Below are 22,028 nucleotides of genomic sequence, written 5' to 3'. Positions count from 1 at the left end.
AAACCTCTTTTCTTCATAAATTACCCAGTCTCAGGTAGCTCTTTATAGCAATGCGAGAATGGACTAATGCATCCAGTTGTCAGTTTTAACTCTTGGGTCACACTCTTCTTTGGCAGCCTGAATCTAGTACTGATTGAGGCTACGGTATGAAGGCCTGATTATTTTGACTCAATGCAGGACATTCTGATGGACAATACTTACTTTAGAGTTCCACCTTGCAGAGGTGACGAAGTTTGTTAGACTGCAGTTTAAAATCTTCTGCATAGTTATTGTGAAATTCCCAGGTGTTGTACTGTATTGTATATGTACGTGAAAGTTTGCTTAACCACTTGTCTGTCGCGGGACATGTGGGCGATTCCCAGTTTTCAAGCTATTACAAATAAACTATGAACATTTACATACAAGTCTTTGTATGGATGTATGCTTTCAAGTTTTGGCAAATTTGAAAAATTTTCAAGTATCTGCTACAAATAGAAGATACTTTCATCTTCAAGATTGGAAATATTTCAAAAATTGTTAATTTTTATGAGGATGTGTGGGGTATAAGGAGCAGTTTTTCATATTGATAGGACTTAGATTGTTAATACCAATCGAAATGGAAAATTATGGTCATCCTTTGTCCCAGAAATTCTCCATCATTGGCTATACTACTAGGAAAATTACTTAACTTCCATGTGCTTCTGATTCTCATGGGCAGAAAGAGAGTAATAATATGTAGTACAAATTTCATAGGTTAATATGTAATTCATTATGTTATAGTGATCATTAAACAAATCAATTCATAAAAAAAGACTTACCATACCAAAACTTTTATTATTATTTTTACTATTACTTATGAAAGTCTGTTTTTCAGAAACACTTTGTCAGATATCCAAGGAATGTATTTTTAAGCATGTTCACTACAGTAATATTGTAATAATAAAAAATGGGAGACTACACAAATAGCGGATAAAGGATTAGTTAAAGAAATTTTAGCACATCTGTGGGAGGCAATATAGAGAAAGGATGGATGTGGGCTCTGGAGAAGACATGGCCTGATTCCAAATCCTGTCTCAGCCCTATGAGCTCATGGGCCTTGGTCTGTGTATCTTAGGTTCTTTAACTATAAAAATCATGGTAATAATGCCCACTTTACAAGGGTTGTTGTGAGGAATGAGACATCACATGTAAATTGTTTAGAAGAGAAACAGGGCATAGTGAGCATCCCATAAATTGTAGTATTACACAGATAATGACTTACCCTTTAGAAGAAGAAGGGCAGATCTGCAGGTACTGCCATAGAAGAATACTTATTAGAAAAATACTGTTTCCTCCTTATAGATGTTGTGTGGGGGTAAATGATCCACTCATATATTCTTAGACTTGAGTGTACATGTCCAACTACATGTCAATTACTATGTTATAATTAGATAATTGTAGGAAGAAAACAATAGTTAAGCATATTTCAAATTTTCAATTCGACTTGCTTAATTTTGATTCTGAATGAAAATCTTCGTATGGAAAATTGATCAACTCGACGTAAAGAGTACAAATAAAAGTTTACAAAAACCATTTTCATTTTTTGAGTAATTTATTTAAATTTGTGAATCTAGAAAATGTATGTTATATATTTATATAGAGGGAATAACAAAAGTTAAGTGTTTTATTGGAAAGAAAACTGTGACTGATAACATGGTGTAATTACCATTTTATAATATTACTTTACATTGCAATGATTTAAAATGAAGAAATAAAAATAGGAATAATTATGTTAACAAATTCACTTTGTTTTCGGTGCCACTAAATTTCTTTAGGATCAAGAACTCCTTCATATTCAGACATTTAAAAAATTCAAATAATTTTATAAAATAAACAGACATACAAGTTTACTCATATTAAAAAAGGAAGTTGGTTTTCTTTTCCTGTAGAAAAAACAAAACAGAGCAGATGTGCAAGCAAAGATAAATGAAAACACTGGCTGTTTCTCAATAAAGGTGATAGTTTGGTTTTCATACTAACTTATGTACGATATAGTAAGTAACCACTAAATGTAGTAACAGGGGGAAACTTGGCTGGAATTGTTCCTTTTGCAAGTCGTAACCAGACTTCCTGCCCATAATTTAATTCTAATAAGGCATCCCCAGTTAAAACCCTATCACAGTGTATTTCACTGTTAATATTTTCAGACTCAAATGCAAGCTTGTCTATTCCATCAACCACTAAAAATCCAGAGATATGAGCACTGAATGACTCGATGGTATACTTGAAAACATATACTCCAAGATATGGAATTCTAAATTTTCCAGTTCTTGGGGTATATGAAGCTCCATAATTGACATCCAAGTTATTAAACAGGATAGGACCAGGTGTAGTCATTCCGTATGTATGAGATGCAAAAAATGCCACCATAGGTGCATATCTGTAAGATCCTTTGGAAAAATCTGTTAGAGAAAAAAATGGCAAGAGTTAATTTTCATGTTTTTATCTTATTTTGTCTTTCCTTATATCTTCATCACTTTTATCTCAGTTACAAAAAGTCTTAGCAGAAGAGAAAGGCCATCCATAAAATTTAGCAAAGGTGCATGTGTCTCGATGCCTGTCTCTTCTCTTGGGCAAATTACTCTAAATTGCTTAGCCTCTTGGTGCCTCAGTTTCTCCATTTAGACCAGGATAGAATAAAAATAACATTTGACACCTTCCTCACACAAATGCCTCAAACGTAATTTGCATGTTGCTTTGATCTCCCGAGAGATAAAGGAATTCAAAGCACTCTATGATTATTATGGTTATGTCAGAATGTTTTAAAGCCCCTTGCAGGAATTGAAGCTGACATGATGTAGAAACAATTTTTCCGGCACCTTGTCAAGCAGTTTCTAAAGGCTAAAACGAAAACCATATAAAGTCATATTCACTGTAGCAAAGTAGACAAAGGCAATTTTCTGTGTAATTAATGCCAATTGTACTTACAAAGGCTGAGATCTAAAAACAGACTAAAAAATTTACATTTCACTATGCAGGATATTATTAAGAAAAAGCTGATTTGAAATAGGTTTTTTTGCAGTCATTAAATAACACATTTTTATGCTGCACCTAAGTTTCTGTATAAAAATCAGAAATGGTGCACTCTTGAAGTAAATCCAAAACACAATACTTACGAATTTAAATAAATAAAAACGCCATCTTGTTTTACTTAATACATTTGAGCATGTTCTACTAGTTCTCACACAGTCAAAATGGTACCATTAGTTTAACCTTCACAGAAAACGTGTTACTAAGCATGTATTAAAGCCTCATTTAAATGACCATACCAGACATAAATCAAAGGTGTATTTCTTTAACTACTTGTTTGAGGAGAAAGTGTTTCTATCAGTCAGATACATACATCCATATTTTTTTAGGATGCACAAGAGAAAAAAAGTTTGTGAGAAGGTGGAATTTTCCATAAACTGCCTCTATATAGCAATATTGAAAATTTCAACAAGTTCATGTGAATAAGAATTTGCCTAACAAAAAGACGTTTCCACTTGTAAATCAGGTACATTATTCAGTAAGTTTTGGAAAAGTAAAAGGAATTGTCAAGTGGATCCAGATTAAGCAGGCTTAAATATTCATTCATAAATATTCTCAAAAAGTGTTTCTATTTATGACAATGAGCACATCCAAAGATGCATATAGTTTTTTTTACCTGGAGCTAAAGCATTTTCTTCCACAAGCTTGATGGTGCAGTTGTCACCAGTGAAAGGATGCCTGCAGGCACAGGTAAAGCTAGTTCTTCCATTTATACATGTGCCCCCATTTTGGCACGGATGCCTACTACAGCTTGAATACTCCTCTGTTACTGAAAAAGAATCAAGGTAAAAGAGAATAAAGTGACCTATTTTCCTGTTGATCTCAAATCGTAGTTTGCATCAGAATAGGAAAATGACTGAATTTAAGTAAGAAAAATGGGCTCCACAGCCCAGGATGCCTGTCGATCTGGTCACAGAACGTCATGCAAATCCCTCAGCTCTGATATCTCCTTCAGTAAAGTGGGCAAAATTCTGGGATCCATTACATTTATTGGTGTGAAATGTTAACATTCTTGTCAACTGCAGAACAGAACAGAATTATCTCAATACAGATCATGTATATTTGAAACTGGTATGTGATAAAGGTAATGCTTTAAATCACTGGAGAAGAAAAATATCTATTCAATACACGGCGCTAAGCTGGTATTTAATGCATATAAAAATATAAATTCCACATATACAAAAAACTAAATATAAAAAAACAATATGATTGCATTGCAACAAAAAAGGAGAATATCTTTCTAGAGTTTTGAATTTTTTTAAAATTCTTTCAAAGCAAAACAAAGCAAAGCAAAGGAAAACAAAACCCTGAAACCATAAAAGAAAAACATTATCATGTTTGACCTAAGAATTAAAACTAGTTTGCATTGAGAACTACCATTCTCAAAGTTTAATAATAAGTAACAGATTAAAAGAAAATATTTTTAGAAGACATGGCAATCTAATGACTAATATTCGTAACATATGAAAAGCTCTGGAAAGAAAAAAAATTCTCCCCTTAAAAAATGGAAAATGAGGCTGGGTATGGTGGCTCACACCTGTAACCCCACCACTTCAGGAGGCCAAGGCATGAGGATGGCTTGAGCCCAGGTGTTTGAGACCAGCCTGAGTAGCATAGTGATACCCATCTCTAACTTTTTTAAATAAAAAATAAATAAAAATAAGAAAATGGTCTTCACTTAAAGATCAGAAAAAAATAGGTTAAAAAATGGAGAATGTATCAGTAGGCAAATCATTGAACAAAACCGACAAAATCTCACTAAAAGTTTTAAAGCATATGCAACCTCATTACTAATTAAGAAATAATAAATTTAGCAATAATAACATTATTTAAATATCAGGTGGCAACATTTAAAAAGATAGAAAATATCCAGTCATGTCAATATAAGGGAACATGGGCCTTTTCATGCGATTCTGGCTGGAGTGTAAACTGCTATAGCTGTTAATAGGACAATGTGACAATATTTATCAGTATTAAAAAGGTTCATTTACTTTGAGCCAAACATTTCTTCTGTCTGTATATATATACTCCAGACATACTTCTCCATGTGCACGAAGACAATTTTTCAATTCAAAATGATATCATTTGCATTCGTGAAAAATTTAAAGACTCCTAAATGATCACTGATGCAGAACTTGTTAAATAAATTATAACATATTCCCACTGAGGAATATTAGACAGCAATTAAAGAATGAGGTAGATTCCCCAACAGGTTTGGTTTACTGAAGACAGAAAGTTACAGCTCACACATTACATATAGAATAATTTCATTTGTTGGGAAAGTTTCAAATTATGAATATGGTTATAAACATAATACATAATTATGTAAATGCAGAAACAAGGTCGGAAGAATTCAGCACTTACACTACTTGCCACAATTACTCTGGTGCCACCTTATGGTAATGATGTAGTTTACCATCCACTTATTTCAAATCAGGTGATTGTTGATGATTTTTAATTTGGAAGTTATTTGCTTTGTGCAATATTTTTCTCATGAAGTGAGATTTATAAATTTCTATATACATTCTATATATCTAAATTTTCATATACATTATATCCATATAATTGAAATTCACATAAAATGTGACCAAACTGCATGCCTGTATTATTAACATTTTTTGCAAAGCAAATATATTAATATTGCACTTATGTAATGAGAAATTAATCAGAATTATATTGATATATTCTCTGTAATATTCTATAAACTATTATTCCTTATTAATATTTTATAAACTAATATTCCTTATTAAGAAAAGTATTAAAACTATTAATGTGTGTGCAATATCTTTTAACAAATATTTCAACTGGCTAACATTCCTTTAACCTCATTTTGCTGCATGTGAATAGAGAACTTTGCCTATTATTTTCCTGTGTCAAAAACATCAATGACTTTTCATTACCTGTAGTAATGTGAATATTTTGTATCAAAGCATTTGCTTCATTTATTTTTACATTCTCTGAATTTAGCATAGTGATCAACTCACAGGAGAGGTTTCAATTAATGTGTTTTACTAGGAATGTATCAATTGTGCAGTAGAATTGGGGGACACTAACTTATTTATGTAATTTGATCAGCTCTATAATTTTAATTTTCCCAAATATAAAAAATCACACTCACCTGTAACCTTGGCCCTGTTCATGAATCAGGGATCAAAGCTGTGCTATAAGGAGAATTTAAGAAACTGTAGAAAAGAACAGACTTATCTGCATTGCTATTGCCTCTATTCTGAATATTCAGGATGAAGGCCTCTGCCTGCTATTTAATGTCCAGGAGCAGCATTCCATTTTTTGCTTCTTTGTGTTCCATTCCTTTAGGAATGGGGTCTTGCCTTGCTCTAGTTCTTTGAGTTATTTCAGAGGGTACTATTTTACCCCTTTTTCCAATTTCTTTTTAGGGTCATTCATCTAGAGGAGGGCTCCACTTAAGTTTAATTGAAGGTCTGCATCTACTCCTGCTGTTACAGTAGCCCAAACTTCTTGAGACTGCACACAGCTTGCCTTCTAGGACATCTTTCATGGTGCCTACTGACTATCTGCCCAGGATGCCTCAGCCTCTTGTCTGTACCTGCTTCGACTGCTTCTGTTTTAAGTTCCTTTCTGTGCCTTTTTTGCTATTTTAGGTATGTCTGGACTTTCCAAGTCTCTGCCAAAATAATCACATTTTAGTATATAAAATCATGTCCATGGCACCCAGAACTGGACATATTGCACCAATGGAGCCTAAGCAGAGTAGGTTATGGTAGCAATTGCTAGTTACCCCTGCTGAAATGAACTTACATTTCTGTTAAGATAACACAAGCATTAAGTATTCATTGTCTATTTCTGCATCTGTATTACACTGTCTCATAACAGGTCTCCTGTGCTTTGATATATTGAAGCTTTCTAAAATCTCATGTTTATTTAATTCATTTAAACATGAATTTACAATTATTATCGATAATAAAATTTATCTTATTAGACATGAGTTACCATCTCTGTCCATAGAAACCATTCAGTTTTATTCTGCATGAGATGTTTCAGCCATCCTCCCCATCTTTGTTATTATTTCCAAATTTATGTCTCATGCGTTCCTCCAAGTTATTGATAAAAATAACCACTAGATCGAGACCATCCTGGCTAACATGGTGAAACCCCGTCTCTACTAAAAAATACAAAAAATAGCCGGGCGAGGTGGCGGGCGCCTGTAGTCCCTGCGACTCGGGAGGCTGAGGCAGGAGAATGACGTAAACCCGGGAGGCGGAGCTTGCAGTGAGCTGAGATCCGGCCACTGTACTCCAGCCTGGGCGACAGCGCGAGACTCTGTCTCAAAAAAAAAAAAAAAAAAAAAAAATACCACTAGAAAAGAAATACCTAATGGATTAGTGACAAATACAGAGCCTTATAACAGACAACTGAAGATTGGCTGGCACTGATTTTCCAACTGAAGCTATTTGTACTTTGTTATACAACGAGTTATAAATCAACTTTTGGCTGGGTACAGTGGCTCATGCCTGTAATCCCAGTACTTTGGGAGGCTGAGGCGGTCAGATCACCTGAGGTCGGGAGTTTGAGATCAGCCTGGTAAAACCCCATCTCTACTAAGAATACAAAATTAGCTGGGTGTGGTGGTGTGTGCCTGTAATCCCAACTACTCGGGAGGCTGAGGCAGGAGAATTACTTGAACCCAGGGGGCGGAGGTTGCAGTGAGCCAGGATCACGCCACTGCACTCCAGCCTGGGCGACAGAATGAGACTCCATCTCAAAAAACAAAACAAAACAAAATCAACTTTTGTGTACCACCTGACTTATTTTTCTCCTTTATTATTAAAGTACTTAAAAAATGGTCAGGTGCCTTTATAAGTACCTACTCATATTTGTGCTTAATAAGCTACTTGTTCTTGAATTACCAACAAAAATCAAACTCCAATAAAGCATCATTTTCTTTTTAACATCTTTCCTCATCCCTATGAGTAAATTACTTTAGTTCTCTCCATTTCTGCCTGATGCTCCAAAATTGTCTTCTTGAATTTATCACACTCAACTGTAATTGCTCTGGTGTCTTTCTCACTTCCGACAAGAATATGAGGTCTCATGAGGTCAGGGATCATGTTCTCTATTACTTAAACCTCATATCAACACTTATTAGCACAATGTCTGACATATAGAAAATACTAGTTTTAAGAATGAATAGACAAATTAATAAAAGATGGAATAGAATACCGCATTCTTATCAAATTTCAACCTTCTTCCCAGTTTCTCAAAGGTCACAGAGTTTGACAGTATGCTATCATTGTCATGTTATCCTAGACACATGAATCTATTTATTTATTTATTTTATTTTTGAATTGGAGTCTTGCTCTGTCGTCCAGTTTGGAGTGCAGTAGCGTGATCTTGGCTCACTGCAACCTCCGGCTCCTGGGCTCAAGCTATTCTCCTGCCTCAGCCTCCCAAGTAGCTGGGATTACAGGTGTGTGCCACCACAACAGGCTCTTTTGTATATTTTTAACAGAGACAGGGTTTCACCATGTGGGCCAGGCTGATCTCAAACTTCCAACCTCAAGTGATCCACCTGCCTCGGCCTCCCAAAATGTGAGATTACAGTGTGAGCCACTGTGCCTGGGAGTGAATCCATTTAAGCAAACTTTCCACAACTTCTCTCCTTACTTTGAGTTTCAATAACCTCTTAAACTCCTTCCTGTCCATTTTTTTTAAATGGAGATCCGTGCAATTAGGTCAACAGTTCTTCCAATTCAACATTCTACCACTGTGCAAGTAGCATAACTGATATTTCATTTATAAGTTTCAGTTTGTTCTGGTCTTTGCTTTCTGGACCCTAATATGTGCTCTAGTTATAATTTTCTATTAATCCTAGTTTCATATATCCTAAATGTTCATATTAAATTTGAACCAATTGGAAAGCACCTTACATTTTCAAAGCACCCTGTCTTTGCTAACATTTGTCATTTTTTTAATTATAATTACTTGATTAATGTATGAGCTTCATCAGAGAGGGGCTGTGTTGAGTTTACCACTCTATTCACTCAACTTTTCTCAGTGCTCATTCAGAACTTACTCAACATGAATTTGATAAATAAATGAAGGGATACATTGTGTTGATGATTCCTACTGTATTCTTTCTTTTATTTCTATTACATATAATGTTATCTATCATATACTTTTATTTTAATTTTACTTTATATTTCATTGCTTCTACTTTAGCATCAAAATCTTAATTTCTTCATGTAAACAGTAACATTGTGAGGGCAGATAACTGATCTTTGCTAGAGCACAATGGAGTTTCCAACAGATTAGTGAGGGAACCTATCGTTTTGCCTCTCCTCCAGTTTTGCAATACACAGATGAAAGCATTCTACCAATCTGCTTCTAGATCATATGCCCACACAGCATTTGCACTTCTCTGTATGTTTCATCCTGATTCCAATGCTCTATAAAATGTTTTCATTTCCATATTAATGGACACATTCTGAACTTTCAGTGCTTTTATGCTTCCCCATTTGTCAAAACTGTTTATATCAAATAAGGTTTATCTTCCTATTGCTCTAGAAATATTTCATATGCCCATTGCCAGCAACTTTCAGGAATACTAATACTTATCTGTTTTTATTAAGTTTTCAAATTCATTGTTCTAATTACTAACATTGTGTTCTTTGGTGTATAGATGGATGGAAATACTGTTTCAAACCATGTTTACTGCTTCTCCTTCAAACCATCAGTTTTTATTTTTGCTATTCTTTTTATATCACACCCATTGTTTCTTATACTGTTTTCTGGGATCTTTTTTCCTCAACCCTTCATATATTACTTTAAAGCACAATTAGTTGTATCAGCAATCTTCAGCAAATATCTTAGACCTGTCCCAAAGGATTTACTTCATCCCTTACTGTTAAACTATTATTTTGTTATCTTAAGCCATGACCTAGGAAATTAAATGTTTTTGTTTGATGTCATAAACTGATTTATCCTTTTTCTTTAGTGTCATAATCATCAATCAAGAGAAGAATTAAAAACATTGTCTGGCAAGTACATTAAAATATGTTCAGTGTTCCTAGTCACTAGGAAAATGCAAAACAAAACCACAATGCAATGAGATATAACTATGCACCTACTAAAATAACATAAAAGATATTGACAATGTCGAGTGCTGGCAAAAATTTGGAGCAATTCTCATACATTATTCATGGAAATGCCAAATGGTTAGTCATTCCTTATAAAGTTAAAACTATGTATCTTATAACCAAACTATGGTACTTCTGTATAATTATAAAAGAGAAACAAAAACTGACATTCATACAAAAACCCGTATGTGAATGTTCATAGCAGCTTTATCCACAGTAACCCCAGACTGGAAACAACCAAAAAAAGATCCTTCAACTGGCAAATAGATAAATAAATTGTATATTTATACGATCTACTACTTACAAATAAAAAGGAATACATGCAAGAACGTGGAAGAATCTCAGATATGTTACATGAAGTGAAAGAAGCCAGATTCCAAAGCCTACACATATTGTATGAGTTTGTTTCTTAGATATTCGGGAAAAAATAAAATTGTCTGGGAAAAAAACAGATCACCAGTTGCCAGTGCTTGGGAGTGGGAACAGGGTTTGACCACAAAGGCAGATGAGGAAATTAGGGGTGCTGATGGAACTGATCTCCATCTTGATCATAGTGAAGGTTATATGACAATGTATTTGTCAAAACTCATAAGCTATCTATCAACATTAGTACATTTAACTAAATGTAAGTTATACCACAAACAAATAAACTCACATTGTTTCAGGTCCCTTAATTTCCTACCTAGGATTTCAAAATCACTAAGAATATTATAGGTCATCATCCCGCCTTTTTTGTTGTTTATAAAACTTATTATTTTACCAAATGTAACTTCCCAAAAGTAATCTCCCTGCTCTTTGATTTCCATTCCATCCCCATTAGCTTTTCTAACTGATGCTCTCATTTTCTCACATCTAGATGATTACAGCAGTCTTAACACCACTTTGCCTGCCTCTAAACAACCCTCGTCCATATAGCTGTGAAATATGCTTCCCTAATTACAATGGGATATAAATGCACACCTATTAAAATGATAAAATAAAAGACACCTATAGTGTCATCATTGTCTGTTAAAAGTCTCATATTTAAATATTTTTAAATTTTTTAGACAAACTTTCTGGGCAAAGTTAACGTGCCCATGTGTATTTATGTGCACACAGGTAAAACACGGCCCTTTCCTAAGTTGCTCAAGGGAGCGTAAACTGATACTCTCTGAAGAGAAACTTGGCAATATTTATCAAATTCTTTTAAAATGTGCATGGGCTTTGCACCAATAATTTTACTTCTTGGATGTTATCTTAAGGAAGTAAGATTAGAGATGTTCACAAAAATTTATTAGTGCAACACTATTTAAAATAGAGAAAAAAATTAAACTGTACAAAAGTCAAAAATCTAATACAAGTTAGATAAATATTTAGAATATGCTGTGGTATGTTGTTTCTTTTCTTTCACATTCAAAATAGCTTCATAATAACATGGTATTCATATGCACGTACCAAAATATCAAAAAAGTATAAAATATAACAGAACATAAAACTGCTCTATAGGTATGTCTTTCACTATCAATTTTTTTTTTTTGAGATGGAGTCTCACTCTGCCACCCAAGCTGGAGTGCAGTGGCACGATCTTGGCTCACTGCAACCTCCGCCTCCTGGGTTCAAGCTATTCTCCTGCCTCAGCCTCCCTAGTAGCTGGGATTACAGGCACATGCCACTACACCCAGCTAATTTTTGTATTTTTATTAGAGATGGGGTTTCACCAGGTTGGCCAGGCTGGTCTCGAACTCTTGGCCTCAAGTGATCCGCCCACCTTAGCCTCCCAAAGTGTTGTGATAACAGTGGTGAGCCACTGCTCCCAGCCTCACTAGCAAATTCTGCTAGAACAAAAAATTACAAAGCTTTCTGAGCCAGAGCCTTGCTTTCTAACTTGATCCCACTTAGGACTTAATATTTGTTGAATCAAGTTGAACAATTATGAATCATTATAACTTTCAAATCATATTCATAATTCTAAAAATAATTCATTTGGGTCCTAAAACAAAAACTGCTTTAAAAAGTTTCAGCACAACATTTTAAGCTAATATGACCATGAATAATAGAAATTATATCTTTATTGTAGTATCCGTCTAGGAAAGTGTTTTACAAAGATCCTCTTGAGGTAAATCTGCAATTTCACATTTTCAAACAAACTTCCTAGTTCAAGTAAATGACTAAATACACGTACACATGATTGTGTACAAGCAATTTCTTAGTTGACAGTAAAGTCACTGAGTTTAGGTTACATATAAAAGGTAGTGTTGATGTCTCATTATTATTCAGATGATGATTTGGGATATTAAGTATTTTTTATAACTTCCAATTTATTTTGGCAGGCCTGGAAAATGCAATCATATGCTAGCGTCCACATCAGATGAACTCATCCTCCTGTCTCTTTTGTTTCTTCTTGATATTCTCTCCCGACTTCTCTCTCTCCAGTTATGCTTTAGAGGTTGCCGTTCCTCTGACTCTGCTCTTATGTGAGTCCCCTGGCTCAGTTCACCCACACCCAGAGTTTCCAAACACCATTTTCATGCCAATACCCCTCAAATCTAAATTTCCACGCGAATTTCAAATCTTAACACTTGTTTAAGACTATAAAATCTGGAAAATAATTCTGAAAGGAAGGTTGATTAACTGTAAAGCAATTGTTTACATTTTTGTAAAAAGTAAAAATATAAGTTAGAACTTTTCTAACTTTTCTAACTATAGAAAGTTCTATAATTAGAACTTTTATCATTCTGGCACAACATGCGATAATGTTTTTTCATTGATTGCTTTATTTCTGCAAACACTGTGTCATAATTTCACTGGTAATTTGATTTTAGGGTAAAGACACTTGAGTTTAGATTTATTAATATTGATTTCAATGGAGTGTCATGTGATATTTTCCCCTAAAACAATGCTGTCAACATAATCAGAATTAAAAAGTTCAAATTAGGTTTTTATCCTAAAATAATTATTATTTCTTTGGAGAGCCCATTTTAATCTATGTATAGTAAAACTGGCAATTAAAAAGTTAAATTATGTTTTTCAGACTTCGTATGCAGTTAGTATATGACACAGCTATTATTTCTATGCTGTGATTTTTGTCAGGATGAAAATATCATGTTCACTTAGATCATTCCATAGCAAATTTACAATCTGTCATTTAATAATCCTGGCACCTTCCTTTTCATGTTTGATAATAAGTTACAAAATAATACTATTGTGTACAATTTTAAATTCATAATATAGTTAATGACCAGTACAAAAATATATGTTTATTGCATTTAATTTACAGACAAGAATCAAAATTCGTTTCAAATCCTTGGTGTCAAAGAAATCGTCTATTGTTGGGAAACAGCTCCTGTGATTCTTGCTTGGGAAAGAACCCAAGCATATGCAGTGACTGTGTAAATGGAACCTGGAATTCCGTCCCATTTCCTTTTTCATGTCAGAGCAAATGTTAGAAATTTTGGTTCAGAGAATGTGATCATTAAACGTCTGAGTTTCTGACTGTGCGCCTTAGATAGCCTGGCTACTTTACTGAGGACAAGGTGACGGAAAAGGTTGTCAATTTCGTCAGCATTCGCTCTTTAGCTGTCATCATCCTTCCTTATGAAGGGAATCATATGGAAATCTGGGGGAGTTTGTTCTTCTCACAGAAAGCCATGAACAAAAAGGAGTTCATTTACTATTCCCTTCAACACTGGTATGTTTTATTGACACAAACTGTGGAGGCCATCCCCAGCAGACAGGCCTCCTAACCAATTCTGACACAAAGAATATCTTTAAGATAATCTGCAGAAAAGAGTGAACAGAGCAGGCCAGAGACTGCTATCTTTAGAAAGGCCTATTTGGAAGGTTTTACCGTTGGTTAGCATCTGGGAACTTGACTTCTCTCCATTCCCTAACTGATAAGTGTCATTCACCATGCCCAGACTCTCTGTACAAACAATATGGCTTATGCTGGATATCTGCTTCCCTTCTGAGAGTCTGGGGTTTTGGTATGTCCTAGGCAGAGGATGCTAATGTGACCAGCCCCCAGTAGAACTCTTGGGTGCTGAGTATCTGATGGGCGTGTCTGGGCAGAATTAATGTACACATGTTACTAATTTTGTGTATGTGTATGTGGCTAGAAAAAAAGAGCACACAGAAATGCTGTCCATCATGGGAGGGATAAACATAAAAAATGCTGTGCCTAAATTTCCCCAGACTCAGCTTGTATCTTTTTCCTTAGCTGATCCTATTATGAACTTTTTGCCATAATAAACCACAGCTGTGAACACTATAGATGCGCCAGATCCTATGAGCGCTTCTGTTGAATTACAAAATGCATACTTGCTTTTGGGGGACTTCTAAAACACATCATAAATTCTAAATTGAAGCAGATAGCTTTCAAAATTTAACTGGCTTATATTCAGCCATTTTGTACAGAAGATAACCTATTAGTTATCTTGAGGTATATTTGAAAATATTTTATAATATGGAAAATCACATAAATAGTAGAAAATCGCTTGGAGAAAACCACTCTTTGACATTTATTTTCAGTGCTTATCAATGTACATTTTTTATACCGTCTTTATATTTTGTATCCTATTCTTTTTGATTTGTCGTTGTATGATAACCATAAGCTAAGTTATAAGCATATGCAGAGTTTGAAACAAAGTGACTTATCAAAGTAATAATAAGTAACAATGAAATGCCATAAGTTTGTAAATTATGTTGATGCATGAAAATATTAAGTGAAAATGTTGAGAAAATAAAAACATATACATTGAATATAGCTAAGAAAATTGCATCTTATAGCAATAACTTAATACACTATCTGCAGATTATATTCTTGATTCTCAAAATAAGCTTGTAAGGTTTGTATGTTATTCTTATTTTATAAATGAGGAAAGAAAGGTCTAGAAAAATAAATGACTTATTACAAATAAATACATTGCCAGGCAGGACTTGAACCCTGGTGTCCTGATTCCAAGTTCAGGGCTGATTAGTCATCACAATTGCCTCTATGCTGAGTCACAAAATTTAGAAATGTTTTCAATGTGATATAAGGCAGCTAAATATTCACTAGATCCTCATTCTTTCTCTTTTAAATAGCATATATTCACATCTATTATAATTTTTTAAATTACATTTTAAAACACTACCAAATGTTTTATACAAAGTAACCTTTCTTGGGAGTACAGGAATAATTATTAATAAGAGAGGCTTATGAAGGAGGACTAAATTGGTAAACATTAGGGGAAAAGTTGAAATAAAAAGCCAATGGTTTTACAAGCAGGAGGTGCACATGCTCAACAGTGAGCTGCTGACATTGTGTTAAGGCAGGATTCAGCTGCTCTTGGAAGGGCAGGCAGCCAAAAGCTCTCTGCAGGGATAAGTCTGCCAATTGCTGTACAAACAAATCTTCAAAGATGAAATAAAAACCTCTTGGTGTCTATTAGAATATTGTTTAGAAACAAATCAAGTATTTAGCAATTGAACCAGAATAGCTTATCATCAGTGGCCTACTAGGAATCAGAATTAGCATGAATAAATGTAGGAATGGCTCAAAAGGAAGTGACAGGGATGAGTACTCTGAATTTTGTCCTCCTTCTTCGTCAGGCAAAGGAAAACCTTGTGACTATTTGATGGTGACTTTCAATAAGTACCCACTGGCTATAACCCAGAAAAGCCAAACTGAAAAGTAGCACCTCTACTTCCTCATGTGCAGAAACAAATTATCAGTATTTGGGTCTTCAAGAAAAGAGACTCACTAAAAATATCAGCTCTGGCCATATGGAATATTCAGATATGGCCAGACTGAAAAACATATGACGCATGAAACAGAAACAGAAAGAAGAGAAAGGCATGTGAACACACACTACAATCTCTCTGAGCATGTGGTTGAGGACTGAGCCCTGAGTCTAGCTGGCCAGAAGCCAAGCTCTATCACTTACTAGTTGAATGACCTTAGGCAGGATACTTGAGTTAATGTCTCCGAGGGTCAGTTTACTCATCTTCAGAATAAATAATAATACTTACCTCACACGTATTGTTAAATGAAGTTATGAATATTGGGAATTTTCACAGTGCCTAACATACAGTAAATATTAATGAATACTAACTAATGTCATATTATTACAGTATTATCAGGCTTCAAAGTAAGTTATCAGTTATTAAAATTAAGATTAAAACACTGTTTCTATTGCTTTTTTTCTATATACTGTACTTATTTTGCAAATGATGGCAGCTATAATCTGAATAATATGACTCTGAGATTCATAAGATGATGATAAATTATCTTCTGGCTTTAGTTATGTGGGAGAGCAATGTGGCTGTATAATACCTATATAATATCAAAGGTGAAATGAAACAGCCAAATTTAAGCAGTGTGTCCCACTCCTGGTATAAAACAGGGTATCAAAAGTAGTCGTTTATTCTGCAATTGTTTGATTCTTACAAGAGAACTTAGCCTGAGTTCATTGGTTTCATCATCTTTCATGGCCCTTGCCTGCTGAGCTGCCCAGTGAATGACATCTGTTCTACGACCCATGGAAGTCTGGCTGGCTTAATGGGCATGCAAACCTATGCACCCACTTAAAAGGGTCCCATACATTTTGTTGCTGGTCCGGTCTGGCATAAAATGAGTATCTACCTTGCACATGAGAATTAGGCCTTTATTACCTTGACATCATTATTGGTATCTTCACTTAAAATAAAGAACTTTTATTTAATAGTTATTTTTGGTAGACAGGAACATAAGAAGTTCTATTCTCAGTAAATAAAGGAACAGGAAGCAATGTTATCAAAGCCTTATTGGAAAAGAAGAATCAAAACTGAGTTATTTCTTATTATTAGCTTATTAAGCTCAATATTGAGTCAATCACAAGTATCTAGATACAATTTTTATAAGGTCCTAACATGGATTCATTATATTATCAAAGTTTGAAAGTTCTTATATTCTATAAATGTTTTTGCCTCAATTTATTTGAGGCTATTTCAATTTTATACTTACTATGAAAATAGCATATATATATATTTAAAAAATGGCATAGCTTGCCTGATGTATGGTCACACATGCTGTATAGCTAATTGAAGCTGATGATAAAGTGTCCACATGAAGACCAAGAATGGAAATAGTATGAAAAAATAACTCCTTATATTTCCCAAAATTGTTCATGTAAGAACATCTTAGTTACTGCCTTTCTCTGGGAAACATATAAGCCTAAATAGTTTGTTCTATGTTCCTACAGAAGTAAAATTAGTTCTATTAGTTCAGATTAATCTGGGGGAGTCATAAATAAATATACTAATTTAAATAGTGGAGAGAATTCAACTCTATTATTGTTATTTTTAATATTATCAAAACATACATTAAATATGAAGAGTCATATTATGTTAGAATAATGGTCATCCTTTGTAATGAAAAAGCAATAAAGTACAAAATTCATACAAATGGGCTATAATTTAACAACAGATTCATATGAGAAAAACACAGCCATTTCTTTTTGTAAGAATGAATAGCCATTCTTATTGTGAAAACATTATTCAATATTACTTATATGACAACCATATTCATAAAACACTTCTTTCATACAGAGGTACTATTATGCAATTTATATGCACCACACAATTCCTCTTTCTTCCAAAATACATGCTTCTTCTTTGGTGTTTAGAGCATCTGTTAATGGTACCACTATTCTGTCATTTCCCGAATTCAAAACATCGGAAAAGTCTAGGTCTCTCTCTTTTCCAAGTGTCATGCATTAAGGCTGTGAACAGATCGTGTTTTTTTTTTTACAGTGATGCAGTCTTCAGTATATCCCTACTAAGCACCTCAGCGAATCACCTATTGCAATCTCATCACCTAAAAGGAAGAAACTAAGGCCTAGAGAGGTGAACGTTTTACCTAGTGCTATTAACTAACACAGAAACTTACTAATACAGCTAGGATCAGAGTCAAGATTTGATGTTCCTCAAATCATTTTTCTTGACACTCTCCCTCTGTTTCTGTTTATGGGAGCTTTTCAACATTTCTCACATCTGCCTTAGAGCTTCCTCTATGGCTCTTGCCAATATTCATTCAGTAATATCCCTAATATCACCTCTGCAATCACACTATACACTATTGCTAGCTTCATGCTTTTGAGTTGCAGCTCTTACCACAACCAATCCACTGATACAAATTTTCAGACACCTACTCTTTACAAAATCATGTCTAAGCACTTAGCTTGGCATTGATGACCTTCTATGATTTACCCAAATCTATTTCCTGGACATTCATTGTCAGATCATCATTGAACAGATATTTACTGAGTTCCTATTGCATATCAAAATGAGCAAGTCTGGTCTATCAAAGATCTCCTTGCTTAACAGCTTTGTTTAATTACTTGTACAAAGCAAATTGTTCTATAGGAGCAAATTTAATTATTTTATAGAGGGCTAGTCAGAAAAATTTTAGAAACTTATAGCCAAATATACACTAGAAATATTTGTTTTTTATTGATGCCTAAAATACTGTAAGATAGATTCAGATTTAAATGTCAGTCATCTTCACAACTTGACTATCTACCCGAGTTCAGGTATGTTGTTTTATATTTAATGGTCTTGCTCAACTGTACAGATGTATTAAATATCATTTAAGTAAAAAGAGAGATTAAAAGTTATTTTTCAGTAACAGCTTACCAGGATATATTACGTTGTCTGTGTTTCTTTGAGTCCGGCCTATCAGGACAGTGGTAAGATTTACCGTTGGTTTCTTAAGCATATTAATTTTCTTCGGCAATGATTTTACTTGCTTCTTAGACTTGACAACATTTGCCAGACTACCAGGCAACGATTGATCTACACAACAAGTTAAATTAGAGAGGACAGCTTGAGTTTTTATTTGAATTATTGGTTCTACAAATTCTGTCAGACCTTTCTGAAGAAGTTGAATATCTGGCAGGGAACGTTTTATCCACTTAGGTATGGTAGCATTCAGTTCTGACACACTTGTAGAAGCATTGTGACACATTGTTAAAACTTCATGGAGAGTTTTGTTAAGCAAAAAGAAGTTACTTGAAAGATGGATGGATTTTGCTTCCAATGCCTTAAATCTGGAATTCAATACTTGCAGTTGAAGAGCCTGATCTCTCTCATTTGTAACCACATTGCCTTTTTTAAGTGAAATATAATAAGGTATGAGCGTCTGGGTAACTTTAGACTCAATGTCTTGCAACCGAGTTTCCAAATTTTTGGAAATCTTGGTGGCTAAGAGCATTTTTTCTTCCAAATGACTCATATTTTGCTGGTATTTTCTCACTTGGGAAGTGGTTTCATTGAACATTTGAAACATCTTTTGGAAGTTGGACTGATTTAGTTTCTCATCTCTAGGAATACCTGCAAGGGTCTTGGCAACTTGCAAAACAAAGTTGTATCTCTGATTGTCATTGATCAAAATCTGAATAGAATCATTCAGACGTTGGAACTGAGGAATAAATGTCAAAATAGTTTCCATATCGGAGGTACATTTATGATGGACCTCATGATTATCTTTAATAGTACTTAAAGTCTCTTTTAGGGCATAGTTATCTTGAATGAAATCAATAGCATTATTTACAATAGTCATTGTCTTGTTTAGGCCATCTTCCATTTCTAAGGCATATTCATTGATACGTCTTTCTAAGGTATCATCACGACTCTGTACTTCATTTCTAAGTAAGTTGTGTCTTTTTGTAAGTTCTTTGATAATAAAATTTAGACTATTGACAGCACTAGTCAGATTTTCTATCTTTTTCCTTGTCACTATTGCTTCCTTTGGTTGTTCATATGTCATTGTCTGTCTGAGTGATGCTCCCTGCTCAAGCAAGGGTTGAAGGATCTCCATATCATAAGTCAAATCATTTAGTTGCTCACTCATTTGATCCATCTTATTGTCCATTGGAAACAGAACTTCAGCCAATGTTTGGTTTAACACATGTAAATTCTCTTCTGTGTCCTTAAGTTGAAATTTAAAATCATTTCTGCATTTGGATAACATGTCTTCACATTCACCTCTGAGAGACTCTTTCTCCACCTCTAAAGAGATGGTGAGATTGTTAATCTTGCTTTCTTGAATGTGCAAATCTTCAAACATTTGCAGCATCATCAAACTCTGCTTCTTTATATTCTCATGTAAAGTAGACATGTATTCAGTGACATTATTGCTAAGTGACTCAACGACTGGAACAGTCTTCTGGTCTGATACCTGTTCAGTGGATAAAAGCTGCTCATGTACTTCCTTCAATTGAGAAAGAGTTTTATTGAGGGATTCATAATACAGATTGCTTCTTGAGTGTTCCTGTTCTAGAGCACCTTCTAAATGAGTCTGCTTTACTTCTAGTTCTTTAATAGGCTTCTCACATGTAACAGTCATTTCTTGCCTTACATTCACAATGTGATTCCTTAGATCTACTATATCAGTCAAAGTGGGCCGATTGTCTTGCATTAAAACAGACTTTTGCTGAGCTGCTATTGAAACCACAGATTCATTAACTTTTTGAATTATTTGCCTGGTGCTTTCAAGGTCCTCTGATAGACTTGATACAGTCTTGAATAGCTGTGCTACAGTGTCTTGCATGCCATTTTGAAACATTTTAAATTGTTCTCTTACTATGTCTCTTACCAGTACATTAATGCTTTTGGATTTTAGATCTAGAGAAAGAAACAATAAATAATACATAATTTTCATTATATGAGACTTTAAGCATCTCTAAAAAGATTAAAAAGTTTGAAATTAAACATTAATAACATGTAATAATAAAAATACCACTTAACTACATTTACTTATAAAATTTTAAAAATTATTAGAACTTACAAAAGGTGATCAATTCCTTAAACAATAAATCTGAGAGGAGATATCACTTGCAAAACATACTAGAACATAATAAAACCATAAAACTAAGGTCCTTTGGATGAAAGACATGAGGGAACTACTACTGACTTCAGTAATACACCATTGTGTGTAATAATTCTAGGTCTAGTTTTAGTTTTGTATGAAAATAAATGCTTTGGGCTTTCTGCTTTAGTAAATAATACCTGGTGTTAGCTCATGACTGTGTTATTAGGTTTCTAGTAATTAAGTTTCAGAGCTTATGCTTTGAGCTTATAAAAGCTAATAAATTGACTTCTGGGGAAAATCTTAATGATATTCTCAAATGAGGAAAAAATGAAGTAATATTCATAAGATTTAATACTGGTTTATAATAACAATAAAATAATAATAATGAAGCTTGGGAATTTCAAAATAAAGTCTTCCTCCAATGAAAATAGGAATTCAAGATACACCTGACATATTATTATAGTATGACATTAATTTTTAACAAAAAGAGAAGAGAAAACTTGCAAGTAATGAAACACATAGTACTGTCTCAAATATTAGAAAACATGGATTAATTGTAAGACATGATTGCAGTAGTCTCTAAACGTAGCATGAAAAAAAAGGAACAGGAAAAGTATACTGGACTATTCACAGTTATTAATATTCATAACTATTTAGAATAGAAAATGACTATTTAAAACATAAAAAAACTTGCATACAAAGACAGAAAACAGAAAAAATACATACACTAGAGATATATTTATAATATCTAGTGATGAAGTACACATAAATGGAAGAAATGTCCATTCACATTCAAAATATAATTAATATGGTTTGGCTGTGTCCCCACCCAAATCTCATCTTGAATCTTACTTCCCATAATCCTCACATGTTTTGAGAGGGACCCAGTGGAAGGTAATTGAATCATGGGGGGTGGGTTTTTCCCATGCTATTCTCAAGATAGTGAGTTCTCACAAGATCTGATGGTTTTATAAAGGGCAGTTCCCCTGCACACACTCTCTTTCTTGCTGCCATGTAATACATGGCTTTGCTCTTTCTTCGCCTTCTGCCATGATCTT

General features: G+C 34.0%; 1 protein-coding gene across 2 annotated transcripts in view; it reads right to left on the bottom strand.

The window, feature by feature from the left end:
• Positions 1 to 1,588: 1,588 nt before the first annotated feature.
• The window catches only part of MMRN1 (multimerin 1), a 60,863-nt gene continuing 40,423 nt past the window's right edge, over positions 1,589 to 22,028 (bottom strand). For both annotated transcript variants that reach the window (XM_073017489.1, XM_007999272.3), the window contains 3 exons: positions 18,795 to 20,783; positions 3,665 to 3,817; positions 1,589 to 2,420 (listed from right to left, as the gene is read on the bottom strand). In XM_073017489.1, the coding sequence (XP_072873590.1) occupies positions 1,999 to 2,420; positions 3,665 to 3,817; positions 18,795 to 20,783 (2,564 nt within the window). In that variant the 3' untranslated portion in view covers positions 1,589 to 1,998. The remainder of the gene's footprint in view (positions 2,421 to 3,664; positions 3,818 to 18,794; positions 20,784 to 22,028) is intronic.

This window comes from Chlorocebus sabaeus, chromosome 7 (genome assembly GCF_047675955.1).
Source record: "Chlorocebus sabaeus isolate Y175 chromosome 7, mChlSab1.0.hap1, whole genome shotgun sequence".
Classification (NCBI taxonomy): Eukaryota; Metazoa; Chordata; class Mammalia; order Primates; family Cercopithecidae; genus Chlorocebus; species Chlorocebus sabaeus.
This window is presented reverse-complemented; position numbering and strand designations above follow the sequence as displayed.